Source organism: Phaenicophaeus curvirostris, chromosome 2 (assembly GCF_032191515.1).
Source record: "Phaenicophaeus curvirostris isolate KB17595 chromosome 2, BPBGC_Pcur_1.0, whole genome shotgun sequence".
NCBI classification, from domain to species: domain Eukaryota; kingdom Metazoa; phylum Chordata; class Aves; order Cuculiformes; family Cuculidae; genus Phaenicophaeus; species Phaenicophaeus curvirostris.
In genome coordinates, this window is record NC_091393.1 from 49417135 (window position 1) to 49432183 (window position 15049).

At 42.0% G+C, this 15049-nt stretch overlaps 1 protein-coding gene across 15 annotated transcripts in view; it reads right to left on the reverse strand.

The window, feature by feature from the left end:
* NHSL1 (NHS like 1) overlaps positions 1 to 15049 on the reverse strand; it is a 179715-nt gene that overhangs the window by 40831 nt on the left and 123835 nt on the right. For 13 of the 15 annotated variants that reach the window (XM_069851989.1, XM_069851987.1, XM_069851993.1 and 10 more), the window contains exon 2: positions 9224 to 9376. In XM_069851989.1, coding sequence (XP_069708090.1) covers positions 9224 to 9376 — 153 coding nt within the window. Of the gene's footprint in view, positions 1 to 9223; positions 9377 to 11504; positions 11826 to 15049 lie in introns of those variants that run through there. The other 2 variants (XM_069851994.1, XM_069851997.1) reach the window with 2 other exon arrangements.

Consider the following 15049-nt stretch of genomic DNA (forward strand, 5'->3'; position numbering starts at 1 on the left):
TTAAGGATGGGATAAGCACAGGCTGTATCGCCAGCTTTCTATCAGTGTGCTCTAAACACTAGGCAAAAAGGTTACGACCTGAGATGTAACAGCCACAGTCAGGTTTTGTGTGGGACTGGGTCACACTGGTGTGTATCCAGACATGCCCTGAGCACACCTACCCCTTCAAGGGTGCAGCTGCCTCTCTGCCTACTTGCAGCGCTGTAGTTAAGACATGGGAAAGACCAGGGTAACTCTGGACTACGCAGTTAATCAGAGAATTTCAGGAAGGTAACTTTCCAAGATAAAGAGCTTGTTGAATATGGTTATGGCTAGGACTGTAATTAAAACAGACACCTTAGTTCAAAGGTCTCTTTGGTTACTAAAGCTAACTGGAATTATTGCCTTTCACTCTGTGCCTCTTTATGAGTCCCTCATTTGTAAACTGGGGATAAGAATGCACAGCTCTCTTTATGCAGATGAAACAGGCTGTATAAAAGCAGAGCTGCACAAAGGCAATCTTGTTTTCGACAAATATCTCATGCTAAACATGACTTTTTAAAAAGCAGCTCAATTTAGTTCCAATGCAGCATCTATTTTTGCCCCTTGATCTAAATATGAGGCAGACAGCTTCCCTATACCGCTTTATATTCTTCAAAAAAATTCATTCAGCTTGGATCAAATCCCATTTCCCTTAAATGTACAAATCCCCGTATCATCTGCAGAACTTGACTATCACAGGGAGTGCTTCTATATCAAAGCTTTAAAATATGTTGTAAAGCCACAGCGATGATGCACTTGTGTAACAACTGAACTGTAACCAATGCTGACTGCAAAGAAAGTTCATGAACTTCAGCTGTGATACACCCAGTGCACTATTTTGTTCAGGCTCTCATTTTAATGGGTCAGGAATTTCAACAGATGTAGTTTCGTGGCAGCCCAGCTGAAAAAAAAAGGCTCAACAGCTCAATCTAGATGCTTTGGCTAGTGCCAGCCTCTGCCTGTCCAGCTACATTCCACACTATTCCTTTCTCTTCCTTCCACATACAGTTTCATATTACTATTCCTAGATCTTTATTTTTACCAGTACGCATTGAAAAGCGTAAGACAAGCCTGGAGATGGTCCACACTGGTACTCAACACATCTTCCACAAGCTAGTGCCATGTGAAATGTCAAGTTTTGAACCCACCAGCAAAGCCTAATCATTTACTGCAAGGCCTTCTTATTCAATGAGTAACAAGAAAGGTCTGTCATTCTTGAATAAGCAGCCAAGCTCAGCCACATAGGTAGATTTTAATAACAGATGCTGTGCAAAGGTTCCCAGAAACAAAGATGACGGTCTCTACAGGATGAAGGCAACCCTAAGAGAGGGGCATCAGATTTGGTGATGGAGAAGTCTGTTGAATCTGTAATTCAGAGAAATCTTACTGAAAGTGACCAAATGTATTTCTATTAGGTCCATTTCCTCCAGCTCACAAGTGCTCACTCTTGTCCTAAAATGGGAATCAGCTGCTCAGCGAGACTGGGAAGCCCACCATTCCAGACTGGCTTCTTCAGGGCTCAGCAGCAAGACAAGGATAAAGCATGAAACTGCAACACTAAAGTAAAGCAAGTATGCAGTTGGCTTTATTTTCAAGGGTCCAAACCAGATGCAAGTATTCAAGAAAGATCCAAACTAAGAGGAACTCTAATGCCTTGATCATGCCTTTCTCTCTTTTCTTGAAGCATTTAAAAACAAATGCATTTAAACCCACCCTTAACTCCTCAGGTAATCTGCCTGATTTAGCCATAAAGAAAACCTTTCTAATGGCACAAAACCAAAATACCCATTGCAAGTTATCTTTGTAAACAACCTGTCACTGGGGAGTGCTTGAAATAATTAACACTGTTTGTCTTGAGTTAATTTAAATTTCTGCAAGTGTGCTATACGACCATATTTAGTGATGACAAGATGTCCTATGTTTAACAGTTTATCTGCTTCTTTTGCATGTCTGATGCTGCTATTAAAATCATTCTTCTCGCTTTTTCTCGATTATTTCTATGGATATTTGTTGTTTCTTGGACAACTGAACACAGCTGATATAAAAACACAAAAAGAGCTTTTAGTTTTTCTCCTAAGATACTCAAAGTTAAACTTAAAGCTATCTAAAATGCTGTAAACAGGCATGTATGTAACACCCCAATCCAAGAGAAGAAAAGCAAGGCGGCAACCAACCAAAGGCTGAAATTCCTTGCTACAGAAGTTGCTTACCTAGCACTGAAACAGGTACATCACAGACAGATCGTATTTCCTCTCTCCACTAAAGGCACAGATCTGAAACGTGCTGAGGTTTGATAATCTTTAAACTAAATCTTCCTACTGTTTATGAGTTGCACCATAAGACATTAAGAAATACATTAATCTGATTTAAGAAAAAAAATAGCATAACTAGTGTTATTTTGAAAAAAATATTCATCTTTTAACCCTTTCACTGGAATTGCTTTCAGTTATCACATATATCATACAATCAATCTACATATAAACTCCCTATACGTTTTTACACTCAGTACTATGTAACTAAACCTAAAAATAGGGACCCTAAATGCTTCCGAGTAGCTCAATTTTTGAGCACAAGGGCATCTTTCAAACACACGCAGTGCAGACTCCCAGTCAAATTCTGCTTAGTTTCATTTGAGCACTCACTTTTTAAAATTCCTCATTAGAAAGGACAGCTGGAGTATGGAACTTGGCCAAAACTATCAACAGATGTACTGTGAATTAATTCAGGAACAGTAAAAAGGGCAGGATACACGCGCAGAATTTCTGGTATTAACTTGACTATTGAAACGGAAATAATGAGAAATAAGTTGATTACTATTTTTGATTTTACAGATCCAAGACCTTTCCGGAACATATGGTCTACCCCTAGCCTTTAATGGTCTTTTACTTCATTAAGGTTTCCAGTCAGTTGGGAGCTCACATCTTGACATCCCTCTGAACCTGAACGAGACCTACTGTTAATATGAAGTGGTTCCCCCTGTTTTGCAGCTCTTTAATGAAACATAAGATTATTTTAAGTCCATAATCTTCTCAGCAGGATTATCGACTAGTAGGGCTGACCCTAATATTGCTCATCTGAACAGTGATCTGGCAGATGCACTGAGAAAACAAAGGCTGAACACATACCTGTCTGGAGGGTCTTGCAGCAAGACATAACAGAGGCTTTATGAGTAACTACTTAAATCTGGTTTTATTTGACAATGCTAACCAGATGTCTTCTGGAAAACAAATCAAGTGTTTCAATCACTGCTGCTTAAATACATTCCTTGAATCTGGCCAACAAAGCTAAACAGAAGCTACAGTCAGTCAAATCCAGCTCTTCTGTAGATGAGATAATAAATGAATCATCGCAGACATTGGAACAATGAGCCCTATACTATGTACATAGCTTGAATCCACACAATTACCCTTGGGGGGGAAAGGTACAATGTACAGGCAGCTGTGCACGAAGTCTCCACAACTACAGTCTGCAAAGGAGTATGAAAGTCAGTGTACAGACTGTTCCCACTACTTACAGGTACATCTTCCTCACTAACTAACGACACCTGACAAGACAACTGTCTGCTGACAAGACAACCAGGCCACACAGTAACCAGTACTGTGCAATAAGACACTGCCCCTCAGCTGCAACTTGAACTGCACAGAGACAGCACTCACAACACCCTTCTTTCAGGAGCTGGCTATCTCCCGAAAGCCTGATATCATTTCAGTCTGGTTGTTGGCCCTTTAACATTAACATGGTTATTTCATCCCTTCCCTTTATGCCTGTCATCTCCCAGTTCATGGACTAGTGACAACGCACAATAGTGGAGCTTGTCCTCTCCCATTTTTTGTTATTTATTTTTAAATTCAAAAGTACTCTACACCGCTAACTGTGGGAACTGGAAGAAAACCGCTCCTTGGAAATCTGGCTACATCATTCCATCTGACTTATATCCACATTTCAGGAGAATATAGGATAGTTCAAAAAATGCAGACTCAAAGACAGTTCAGATGCAAGATAAGAAAATTTTCTTCTGTTCCTTCACTTCATCAGTTTGCAAGAGTATTTGAGACCAATGCATTCCAGATTATTTTAAGCTTTCTTTCTAGGACACTGGACCTACACCTCTGAACACAGTGCTGACACTTGCAGAAGTGTCCAGAAGGTAGATAAGCACACTTATGACATGCTTCAAGCAGTTAAACAAAGTAACACTACAACAGCGCTGTGACTCCTCCACATCTTCATGCCTTATTGGTTGTAATTCTTTTATTATAATAAAGTCAGCAAAATGAGAATTAGTCTCAATTTACTTTTCTTACCAAATATTTCCATCACTGCTAAACACTACTGCTGCTGTATCTGCACTCCCAGCTGAAGACCACTGCACTTCAGGGACTTCTTCAGACAATGGTCCTTTAAACACAACCATGCTGCAGAGCAAGAAGCCGATCTGTCCATGTACCATGTTAGGGATGGGGGCTGATTTATGGTGCCATGCTACCTTCTTTACTCTGGTTGGATACTCAACCTCTGGGCCTCGCAGACTGAAAAGGCTGTGGGAAGTACTGCAGTACATGGCACTTGCCCCTTTAGCAAAGATAAGTCTGCCTTTAAAAAAAAAAGAAAAATCACACCAATGCCACTCTGAACAACATTAAACTCATAGTTCTGCTACTGTCCAGACCAGCCTCTCAGAGCTGGTCCAACCACTTAGTAGATGTTGGCAACATGGGACTAAACAAGTGAAGCCGTCCTTCAGCCTTGGAGCAGAGCACAGAGTGCAAGGAGATAAGATTGATTTGAGGATCCTGACCCCATGCAGAGGCTCAGCTCTTCCTTCCCATCTGTCATCTTCATGTCCCATTTTCACATCTCCCTAAGAGGAAATACTGACATGGAGCAGAGCCACACAGGACTCCTCAAGGGTCAGTATTGTTTTGTTTCTATCTGAATATCTGTATGACGGAAAACACCTTTCAAAAGATTACCATGGAAACATGAGGAAGAAGCAACTTAAGACAGGTTCTCAGGAAAGGCCAGCAGTAGTTTAGCCCTGACAGTAAGCAAACAGGCACCTTGGATGGCTACTTGTCACCCATCTGCTCCACCAACCACTCCAAGGTCCTGGCTCCTTCCCCAAATAAAAGGAGAGCCTGTTCTCTGCAACACAAACAAAATATTTTTTTAAATGGGATCTATCACCACAACCCAAGAATTGTATAATTTTCTAAACATTTAAATCATGTTGCAATGTTACCATGACTGTCAATTGCAGCTGAGTTTGCTTTTCTGCTCTAGCCATCAGATAAGGCCACTGAGAGCTTTCATTTAAAATGTAATTTAATGCAGCTTCACTTAAACTTATCCAGCCACCAGTTTTAGCCAATGACAACTTTACTTTTTAATATATGTTACGTAAAGGCACTTCAGTTCTCAGGAACAGATCTACTGTGCATCACAAACTTTCCAGCTTCTGAGTGCTTCATTTCCTAATTCAGACTACTGGACAACGCTGCTTTTTAAAACTTCAGGTGGCATCTGAATGCCTATAGAAGGACAAACAGCCTTACCTCAGCTATGAACAAGTCTGAACGCAAGATATCGCTATTTAAATTTGAAAGTACCTTTGTAAAGGAAAAGCACAGTATTTTCCCCCTTGATTTCAAAAGTGTAAAAGCCTAGTTCATAGGTACAAAAATCTAAAACAAATCTCCCCATACAACATCTACTATCACGTGCTGTAGCTACTTCCACAGTGTGATAAGAACATTTTAATATAAATATACAAGAAAAAAAATAAACTGCACAAAAAAATAATGAAAAAAAACTTCTTCCACTTCCAATCACAACACTGCTTCCTGTAAAGGTAAGCAAAGCATGCAGAGATCAGCAAGTGCAGTCCTTTATTTCTCTCTAGACAAGTTAGATAGCATATATTTTAATATCTCTATTTGTAATGTTTTATTCTTAAACCAATTAAAGAATAAGGAGAGATAATAGCTTTTCTGCTCCTTAAGTGGTGTTTAAAAGTTGATTCTAGACAACAGACACCTTGCTTTCTATTTCACTAGATTTTTTTTTTTGCTTTTTAGCTAGACCCCCACGGTCAAAAATTTGCTGCTAAAATTGTAGCCAAATAAATACCGTCAACCTTGCATTGTCTTAAAAGCCAGTCAGGATTTCACCTGGTTAGTATTAGATGGGTGAAAATACCTTGACAGAAAACAGTACCTTGTCTGAATTCTTTTGAAAGATTTCATACATTCAATATCTTTACAGGTGGTTTAAGTGACGGTTGTGCTCTACATGTGAATTACTATGTTACCCAAGTTTTATACTTAGTTTTCGATTTGCTGGGGGAACAATGAAAGCAGTAACAAATTAATAGTCTGCAATAAAGTTGCTATGTACCAACAATGTCAGATCTCTTAATTCGAATGAGAACAGGACTGGAAAAACTTTCAAACAGGTATGTTTTAATGGTCTGTCCTATTGCAACTAGTTTAGCCCTTAGGACCACATGATCAGGTTAGATGGGACCACCAGGTTATCTTTTTCTTCACATCCTTTTCTAAAAGGTAGGATTAAATACACACATGGGATTTCTGAGTAGTGTTTCTCTCAACTATTCTTAAAACCCTCCAGTAACGTCATAGCCCTGAAAATTTATCGCAGTGCTTCAGTATCTTTACCAAGAGAAAGTTTCATTTATTATCAAACCTAATCATTTCTCCACTGCCATGCACATCCACTATTCCATCTCCAAGTTACCACAAAAAAAAATTAATTTTGCTTTTGTTTTACTCCTTTCCGGTTTGTGCCAGCACTCTTTGGAGAACAGGGAGATTCATCCCACTATTTCCTGCAGAGTATGGCACACCCTGTCATCCAACGCTGTTCATTCCTCATCACCCAGGCAGCACACTATATCACATACAGCTGTTCTACTGCCCCACGCTTCACCTCAAGTAACACACCCAAAAAACCAAAAAGATGTCAAAATGCAAGGTTCAACGTGAGGCCAAGAAATGCAGAATTAAAGTTCCCATGTTAACCCAAGAGTGCTTCTCATGAGACTACTTCTGGTCCTCTATGCTTCAATCACATTGCACCGAATTTAGCTCTTGCCTATTTAGGTGCTTTGGAAAACTGCCTTTTCTAAAGCAGCAGGTAGAAAAGTAGTTTGGCAGTTGTCACAATTGCATCACAATGTCAACAGCACTTTTACACTGAATAAAACCCAAGTTTGGCTACACAACTGTTAACCCAGTCCTGCAAATGTGATCAGAAGCACCGCCATCCTCCTAATTTCTCAGTATTGCTTGAAGCAGCAGCACTTGTAAAACTTTAGTCAGCATCTCTCTCACTACTCAAAGCCAAGGCAAGAATAAATTAACTGAAAACGGTGTTAAATTCAGTCTGTAGCTACTCAGGACAGCTACAGGCCACAGCAAGGAGTTATTTTAAAACCACTCTTAAGGAATAAATGTGGTCTGGGGACAGAGCCTGAGGTACAATAAATAAATATATAAAATAAATAGCAGGGTTTTGTCGACTATGCCAGCAGTTTGAAGTCTGGTGAAGGCATCACAGTTTATTCTCTCTCAGTTACTACCCTGAAAGCATGAAACTGAAATTCATTTCATTACCAATAAGTCCCACATCACGTGCGCAAGCCAGTTTATTTAACACAAGTGGCTAACTGGTGAGTTGTAGTCATACTGAATGGCTTGTTTTATAAAGAGTACCAGCTCTAGAGAAAAGTCCCAGCAGACTGAAATAACTTCAGATGTGTAAGCTGCTGGAAACAGTATATGTAACTTAGTTTCACACTATATATTAGATATAAATGTGTTAAAACAGAAGATGAAACTGCAGTAGATATATTTCTGACAAAACACAAGAAAATCAGAGCAGCATTTTAGCCTGTGCAGTTTTCTTTGATAACAGTCCCAAACAGAGAACTGTAAAATTTAAGGATGAGTAGGTAAAGTTTACAAAAAGCTAACCACAAGCAGTATTCTTTTTAATCTAAAGCAGGCAAATATTTTTATTTTGTAAAGAGCTAGTAAGTGTGCCTCCAAGGGAAAAGTAAACATTTCAAGGCTAAAGGGCTGCACAAATGCATTAATCCAATAATAAGTATGGAGGACACACAGGCTATCTGCTGAGCCATGCATGAGCTAGTAACACTGGCTACCAAGACTCCCCTAATAAATGATAACCAAAGGCACCTAGTAAGAGATGGTGAAAATTAATTAATGGGAGAAATAGCCAAAACCCCCCACAATTCAGCAGCCAAACACTTCCTATTTAATAAAATGAAGTTTTCTTCACATTTAAAAAGCAGAAATGTTGTCTTAAACAAACAAAAATTACAATATTCTTTTAAATCAGGCTAACACTGCAAGGTATCAAGTACCTTCAGCTCCTGCTGAAACAAAAAGGGACTTGATACGAATCAGTTCTTTGAAAGGTAATCCCCTTTGTCAAATAGCCAACCTAAAGAAAAATCTAGGTTAACAGTTTCCAGAACATGAACATTAAGCTGCAATTCTAAACTTTGCTTCTGGCCCAGGGACAGATGTTCTGCAGTCCTCACCACTGGCTGCCTGTTTCTGTTCTCATGGCCGCACTAACACAACACAATTTCAGATTGCACGGGTGCATCCCTAATGAAGGTAGTACAGGTAAAAATTGGTCCTTAAAAATATACTGCATCCTTCTGCAAGACAAGACTTTCACTACTGAAAGACTCTTCATGAGTGCCTGGTTCCTCATTTCCCTTCTTTGTCCTCAGCACCTTTTCCAACTTCTCACAAGAAGCCACATCTCTGGAAATGACACTATACAACAACAAAAATCACCAAATGAAACACCTTCGATATGGACAAATGGAGTAACTCAGGACTTATTGAAATTGAAGGTACCATTTTCGAAACACTCTTAAGACTAAGTGGAAATGGCCAAAAGACACAAGGTTTTCCCCTTTTCTAGAGTGCTCTGCCAGGTAACAGATTTCCTTGTCTCTTGACAGCAAAAGCATTTCCCCCCCATTTCTATATTCGAGTGGGAAAACCTCACTCGATGTTCCTGATGTGCTGCAGGCAAAACAAAAAAGTTTCTTCTGAAGCCTGCAATTTGGATGGGTTTGCAAAGACTGTGGCAAAAACTACTATCCCTTTCGGACACATTAGTGTTAGCAACAGCATCTTACCTCTCAGTACTGACTTGAGGTTCAGCTTGGCTTGTCGGTGCAGGTCCTCCACACAAGGTGGTCTTGAGGAAGGCAGAAACACATTTTCCTGCTGGTGCCACGGAGCAGTGTAGTGCACAGTCCATCTACTCTCTTCATCTAGGTTGGAAACAGCTGCAGAGAGAGACAGTAATAAGAAAAGTAAATGCTATTGTGGATAGCTGTATCTTGAAACCCCACATATAAGTTTGTCGTGCATATCTTAAAACAGAAAAGATTGTTTCCCACTGTAATTGCATCAAAATGTTCTCTAGAACTTCACTTCCAGGACAGTTAAAAACCTTCCTCTCGTTGCTAGTTTAAATTTCTTCTCATGTGTTCTCTTTCCGTCTTCCCCTGTTTGTACTTGCTCTTTTATTTTACTGTGAACTTGCAATCCCGTTTTCCCTCCACTCTAGCTCCAAGTCTTCACAAACCAGATCAGTATCCCAGACCCCTGATCCTGCCAAGCACAGTGTTGCAGGATAGCTTCCTCTTGCTCAAAGGTGACCCTGGGAATATGACAGTCACCACATATGACAGGTTCATTTGCATCAGGAAATAACCTTCTCCAACCTCATGCCCATTTAAAGCAAGCACAACAATTCCAGTGAAGCCAATAAATCAGTTACTTCCCATTGCCATGAGTGGAAAGCAGACCTGGACAACAGCCACTCCCTGGGCAAATATCACTCAGAGCATTACAGCACTGAAGAGAGATTGCTCTGGCCACCTCTTCTCAGCTAGTACACAGATGAAAAAAAAAAAAATACTGACGTTGTTCAAGTTCAAAGTTCCCTACAGCCGGTCTAGTAATGAATCAGCCAAAGTACGTATTGCTAAGATTTGTTTATCATTTATGTTTCCCCAGAGACAGCCATTACCTTTTATTTAAAGTTTATCATCAATAAAAACTTCTACAGTTGAATGTCCCTCCACTTTGTACTAACTGGAAAAGGCAGTTGGGGGTCATATTTTATGATCCCCCAAGGCACCCTTTGGCCTTCAGCCAGCATGCTGCACATCCTTGCTTTTAGCTCTCCAAAGCAAAAAAAAGCCACTGCAGCAGCGAAAAATTACTGACAAACTACTCCTTCTCCAACATCACTGTGCATCTGCCAGGATCATTTCAGATGTATAAAAAACTGGTACTCGTTAAAGAAAATAAGCTATGGCTTTCACTTCAAAACCCACCTGAGCCCGATGCCTGTTTTTTTTCCTAAAAGGGCTTGAGGCAGGGGGGGAAGATTCTTAACTGCTTTTCCTCACAGTTGTTAAGATTAGCATCAGAATACTAAAAAGGGGATTGAGGACTTTAGATCGGTCTCTCAACGTCTGAGGTGGCTTCGTCCTGCACCTTCTCCCCTCTCGCAGACATATGGGCTGCAACAAGGCAGCCAGACACAGCTCAGACTGTGCCTGCTCTTCCTTTCCTTGCTAAGTAGAGGTCAAACCTAAATCACGACAAACTGACAAGTCACAACCCACCTGGATACAGCATCAGTCATTCCAGTAATAGAGAACAAGTGACAGGTAAATTCAATGGCCCGAAAAGCACCCTTCACCATCCCCCGGCTGAGCAGAGGGGCAGAGGGGAATAAGGCTGGGGAAGGAAGGAGGGCAACACTAACCTCTAGCCCACGTTCCCGCTGTGGTCCCATCAAACCACAATTAAAGTTTACTGCCCATCACAGCAACACTCATCAAAACTAGTCAGCAAAGTCCTGCATACATTTGCCAACACCTCTCTCTACCATGATTTGTCTGCCTTCATTAATGAAGAATAGCGATTTTCAAAAGCCATTCTAAAACTAGAGCATCTTTAAAATCCAAAATTTGGCTCAGAACAAGCTTCTCCCAGATACAAGCCCACAGCTACACCTGCGCTAGCAGCTGCACAGGCACAGAGGTGTCCGACAGAGGTTGGGAGGATGTCCCAGCAGCCAGCAGGACACCTCTCCACCATAGCAGGTGACATCCACCTACTCGGCTGGCCTTGTCCCTGAACTGCTTCACACGAAGAAGTCTGGCTCCTTCAAAACCACTGCTACAAAGGACTCCAAAAAAAAAAAGCAACATGGTATCTCCCAAAGCAGAGGTCCTAAAACACTTAATACAGTTGCCTCTGTACATTACAAAATACTCCACAGAAAATAAAGTGGGAGAAACTTAAAGAGGCGTCAGGAAAGTAGACACAAAGCGGAATGGAATTGCTCTTCCCTGCTGCTTCCTGAAAGGACAGCGGGCACGCACAACTACTTACTCTTTCTCTTGAAAAGTTTCATGAGAGATTTAAGCTTTGTATTGATGAAAACCACCATTTTCAAGGTGCTCAACTGCGATCCCGGGGTTTAAAATCCCATAAGAAGGAGGAGCTGTAGAAAGGTGACTTCCAGACTGAGCCCGTTCAAACCGCACACCAAATTTCTCTTCTCCAAGCTTCTCCCCTCCGCCTTTCTTCCCCGAGATCTCAACTTTGTGTCTGCATGGATCTTCCTGATGCACGAAACCATTTACAATTCTTTAGCCTGAATTTCTCCTCCTTATATACAACCTCGTGGGCTGAAAACAGCCAGTTTCAAACACGCAAGGCAGGAGGAGGAGGTGAGGAAAAGTTAATTGTTATTCACGTTTGCACGGGACTTAAAAAAAAAAAAAAAAAAATCAGACTTTCTCGCTGGCCGTGCATTTACTACTCAGTGGTTCTTCTCCTCCTTTCCTCCCCCCTCCAAGGCTGCGGCTCCAGAGGGACGGAGCGTGCAGGTGGATGCTGTCGCTCCCCCCGCAGCAGCTCCTGTGCCGGCGGAGCCCCCGCAGCCGCCGGCCGCACCTTCCCCGCCCCCGGCACCTCCCCGCTCCCTGCCCTCCCGCTGCAAATGCGAGCTGCATTTTCGTGCAAATCAAGATGCCCTGCTTTCCCACAGCTCCCATCCTTCCCCTCATCCTCTCTCTCCCTGCCTACCCCCTCTTTTTTCTCCTGCTTTATTAAGGACCCAAGAGCTCCCCGCTCTTCCAGATCCACTGCTCTTCCCGTAGTCGTTGCCATTGCCCGGGACATCAACCCACTAGCTTTACTTATTGAATTTCATTCAGTAACACTCCTAATTTATTCTTATTAGCGTCATCTCAGAGCAGATACATGGAAAGCAAAATCGAGTTATTTCGGCTAATAGAGAACCTGTTATTCATCAAATGAAACTTGGGCACGGAGATGAAATAGCCCAGCTTTTTGAGATGCACACTGTATCTTCATGCCTTAAAAAAAAAATAATATATCTACACAGAAGTCCACAGCCAACCTTCCTAGGAATGAACTGTGATTTTGCAGACGTTAAAGAGAAAATGGTGAACACCAAATCAATGTGCTCAGCAGGGCATGCCCTTCACACAATGTTCAGGCTCAAGAAGCAAGCAAGCTTAGGCAACCCCCTCGGGTTAACAATGGAAAGGATTTTTTCCTCAGGAAAAAGAAAAATGCCAGCAGCGGGGGGCTCAGGCTGACCCCAAAGCTGCAGCGGGATCCAGCCTCTGGAGCACAGCATGTAAAAAACATGCTCCACAGGAACTCCACTCCAAGTATCACTAAATGGCTCAGACTCAGATACGCGCAGAACAGACCGTAAACATAAGTGCCTCCATCGTTGTCTGAACAACTTTTATCAGCATTTTATCAGTTATTTTCCAAACCCAAAAATGTTACAATTACATACAGTTTCAACACCAAAACTGCCACAACCAGCAGGTCTCCTCAGCAGCTGCTGGTCCAGGAGACTTTTTGACTGGCTCACCTCTGCCAAAGGGACAGATCATGCTGCCATGGCAACAGTGGCAGAGAAGGCATCAAACTCTGATAACAAGACAACTATGCAGTGTCGAGCTTTTTTAAAAAAATTAAGAAAAGCAAAACACATACACAATAATACCCTCATTAGGAATTTGCCATCACCCATCATTAAAACCACTTTAAATGCACACCTGCCGCACACTCTCTGGAGGTGAGTGCAGAATGACTCCATTCCTAACTCCAGCAGTGTTGCCATCCATGAGCAACCCGAGAAGATAGTAACTCCTTTTTTAATGTGGTGGTGATTTTTTTAGGATGTTGCAGGTGCCTCTATTAGCAGGGAGTACTGTGCATTTGCAGAGGGGAAGGTGACGGTTTCAAGACAGCGTGTGAGGGAGACTGGGCTACTAGAAGTGAGACAGATTCTCACCGAGGTCTTCATGGCACCTCAGAGAGGCTTTCAAGCCCTGACAAGCAAGACTTAGTTCCCTTGTCATGGTCAAGCCCCTGTGCATCAAGATCCTGGGTACTTTGGGCGGCTCAGAGAACACTTCCCCCATTCACCGTGGGCTGCAACGTGTACTAAGTCCAGTGGTGCTCTTTGTTATTGGATCCTCAACCCACCCTGAAGCATTTCTCCTGCCCTAGAACAAGTACTTGATTGCTGTCCTCAAGCCCTGATCTCCAGTACTGAGGCAGCTATTCAAACCCAGTAACAAACAATGCATAAGATATGTCTGCCTTTCATTCTCAGCCCCCTTTGCTTCCACCTTCCCTCAGGTCATGCTGATAAAGAGGTCGACATCAAAAACAGCCACGTTGAGAGGATACCCCAAAGGGAACATTGGCTGGCTATTTGTACCTGCATTTCTCCAGAGTCTGCATTGACCGAATGAACAATAACCAAAAACTCTTCCTCACCTGAGACAAACCCATTAATTTCCAGGAAATTCAGCACACTGTCTCAATCCACCTTTTTAAAACACTTTTGCCCGTCACAAGAAATTGTGAAGCAATTGGCTTCTACCGGCAGTTCTCTTGGAGCTGAAAGCATAAAATACGTTTTCTACTCCACAGCCTGCCTCTCCACATTGAGAAGGAAAAGCCTGGGCAGTTTGAGAAAATTTATCTTGTACCCACCATGCAAACGGATACAGGACTTCAGCTTCCTTAGACTATCAATCCAGCAGAGACAACCGCGAAAAAAAAAAACCCCACCAAACAACAACAAAAAATCACCTAAAATTACCTTGATTGAAAAAGATGTAAAAGTTTGTTAAAGCTGGGTACACCCAGTATGAACAGCAGGCGTGCACACACTGCAATATCAGTTCTTTAAAAGCAAATGACTCAGAGACAGGCAGCAGACTGAGGACAGCTTGCTCTGTGCCACACTTCCTACTTCACCTTGGACAAGTTAATATCAACCCACCACCTCAGTTCCCACAACCTTACCAGCAGGGATTGCACTCACTTGCCACCACACAAGGATACTATCACAAGAGATACAAAAAATAAAGAGATGCAAATGCTAATTCTCCCTTGGTACTGGATGGGATTGTTAATTTAGGTTACAAAGTTTGGCCTGCAGAAACTCTCCTACCTAACAAGTCAGAGATTGAAGCTAAGAAAATGAGAGGCACAACATGCAGCACCAAATAGCCAACTCAAAATCATACATGTGTAACACACTCATTGGCAAAACTGTGACTTGTTTTAGTTTTCATTACAGTAGTTTTTAACCCCTAAGTGCCTCAACAGATTTTAATTTCTAGTAGAGGACATGTACATCCAGAAGAGATGTGAACATCAGTGGCTGCTTGTGCACGGGGTGCCTGAAATGCTGCAGCCATTCCCTCACTCTTCCTGCTCTCTCCCCTCTTTAGAGGGGCTTTCCAGCTGACCTGCTCTGTGACAGCCATCTGGAACAGCCACCCCTCCACATTCACGGCAACATAAAACACCGGCGCCTGTGAAACAATCTGGAAATATTCAGCTTCCATGGAAATATTTCAATCCAGCCC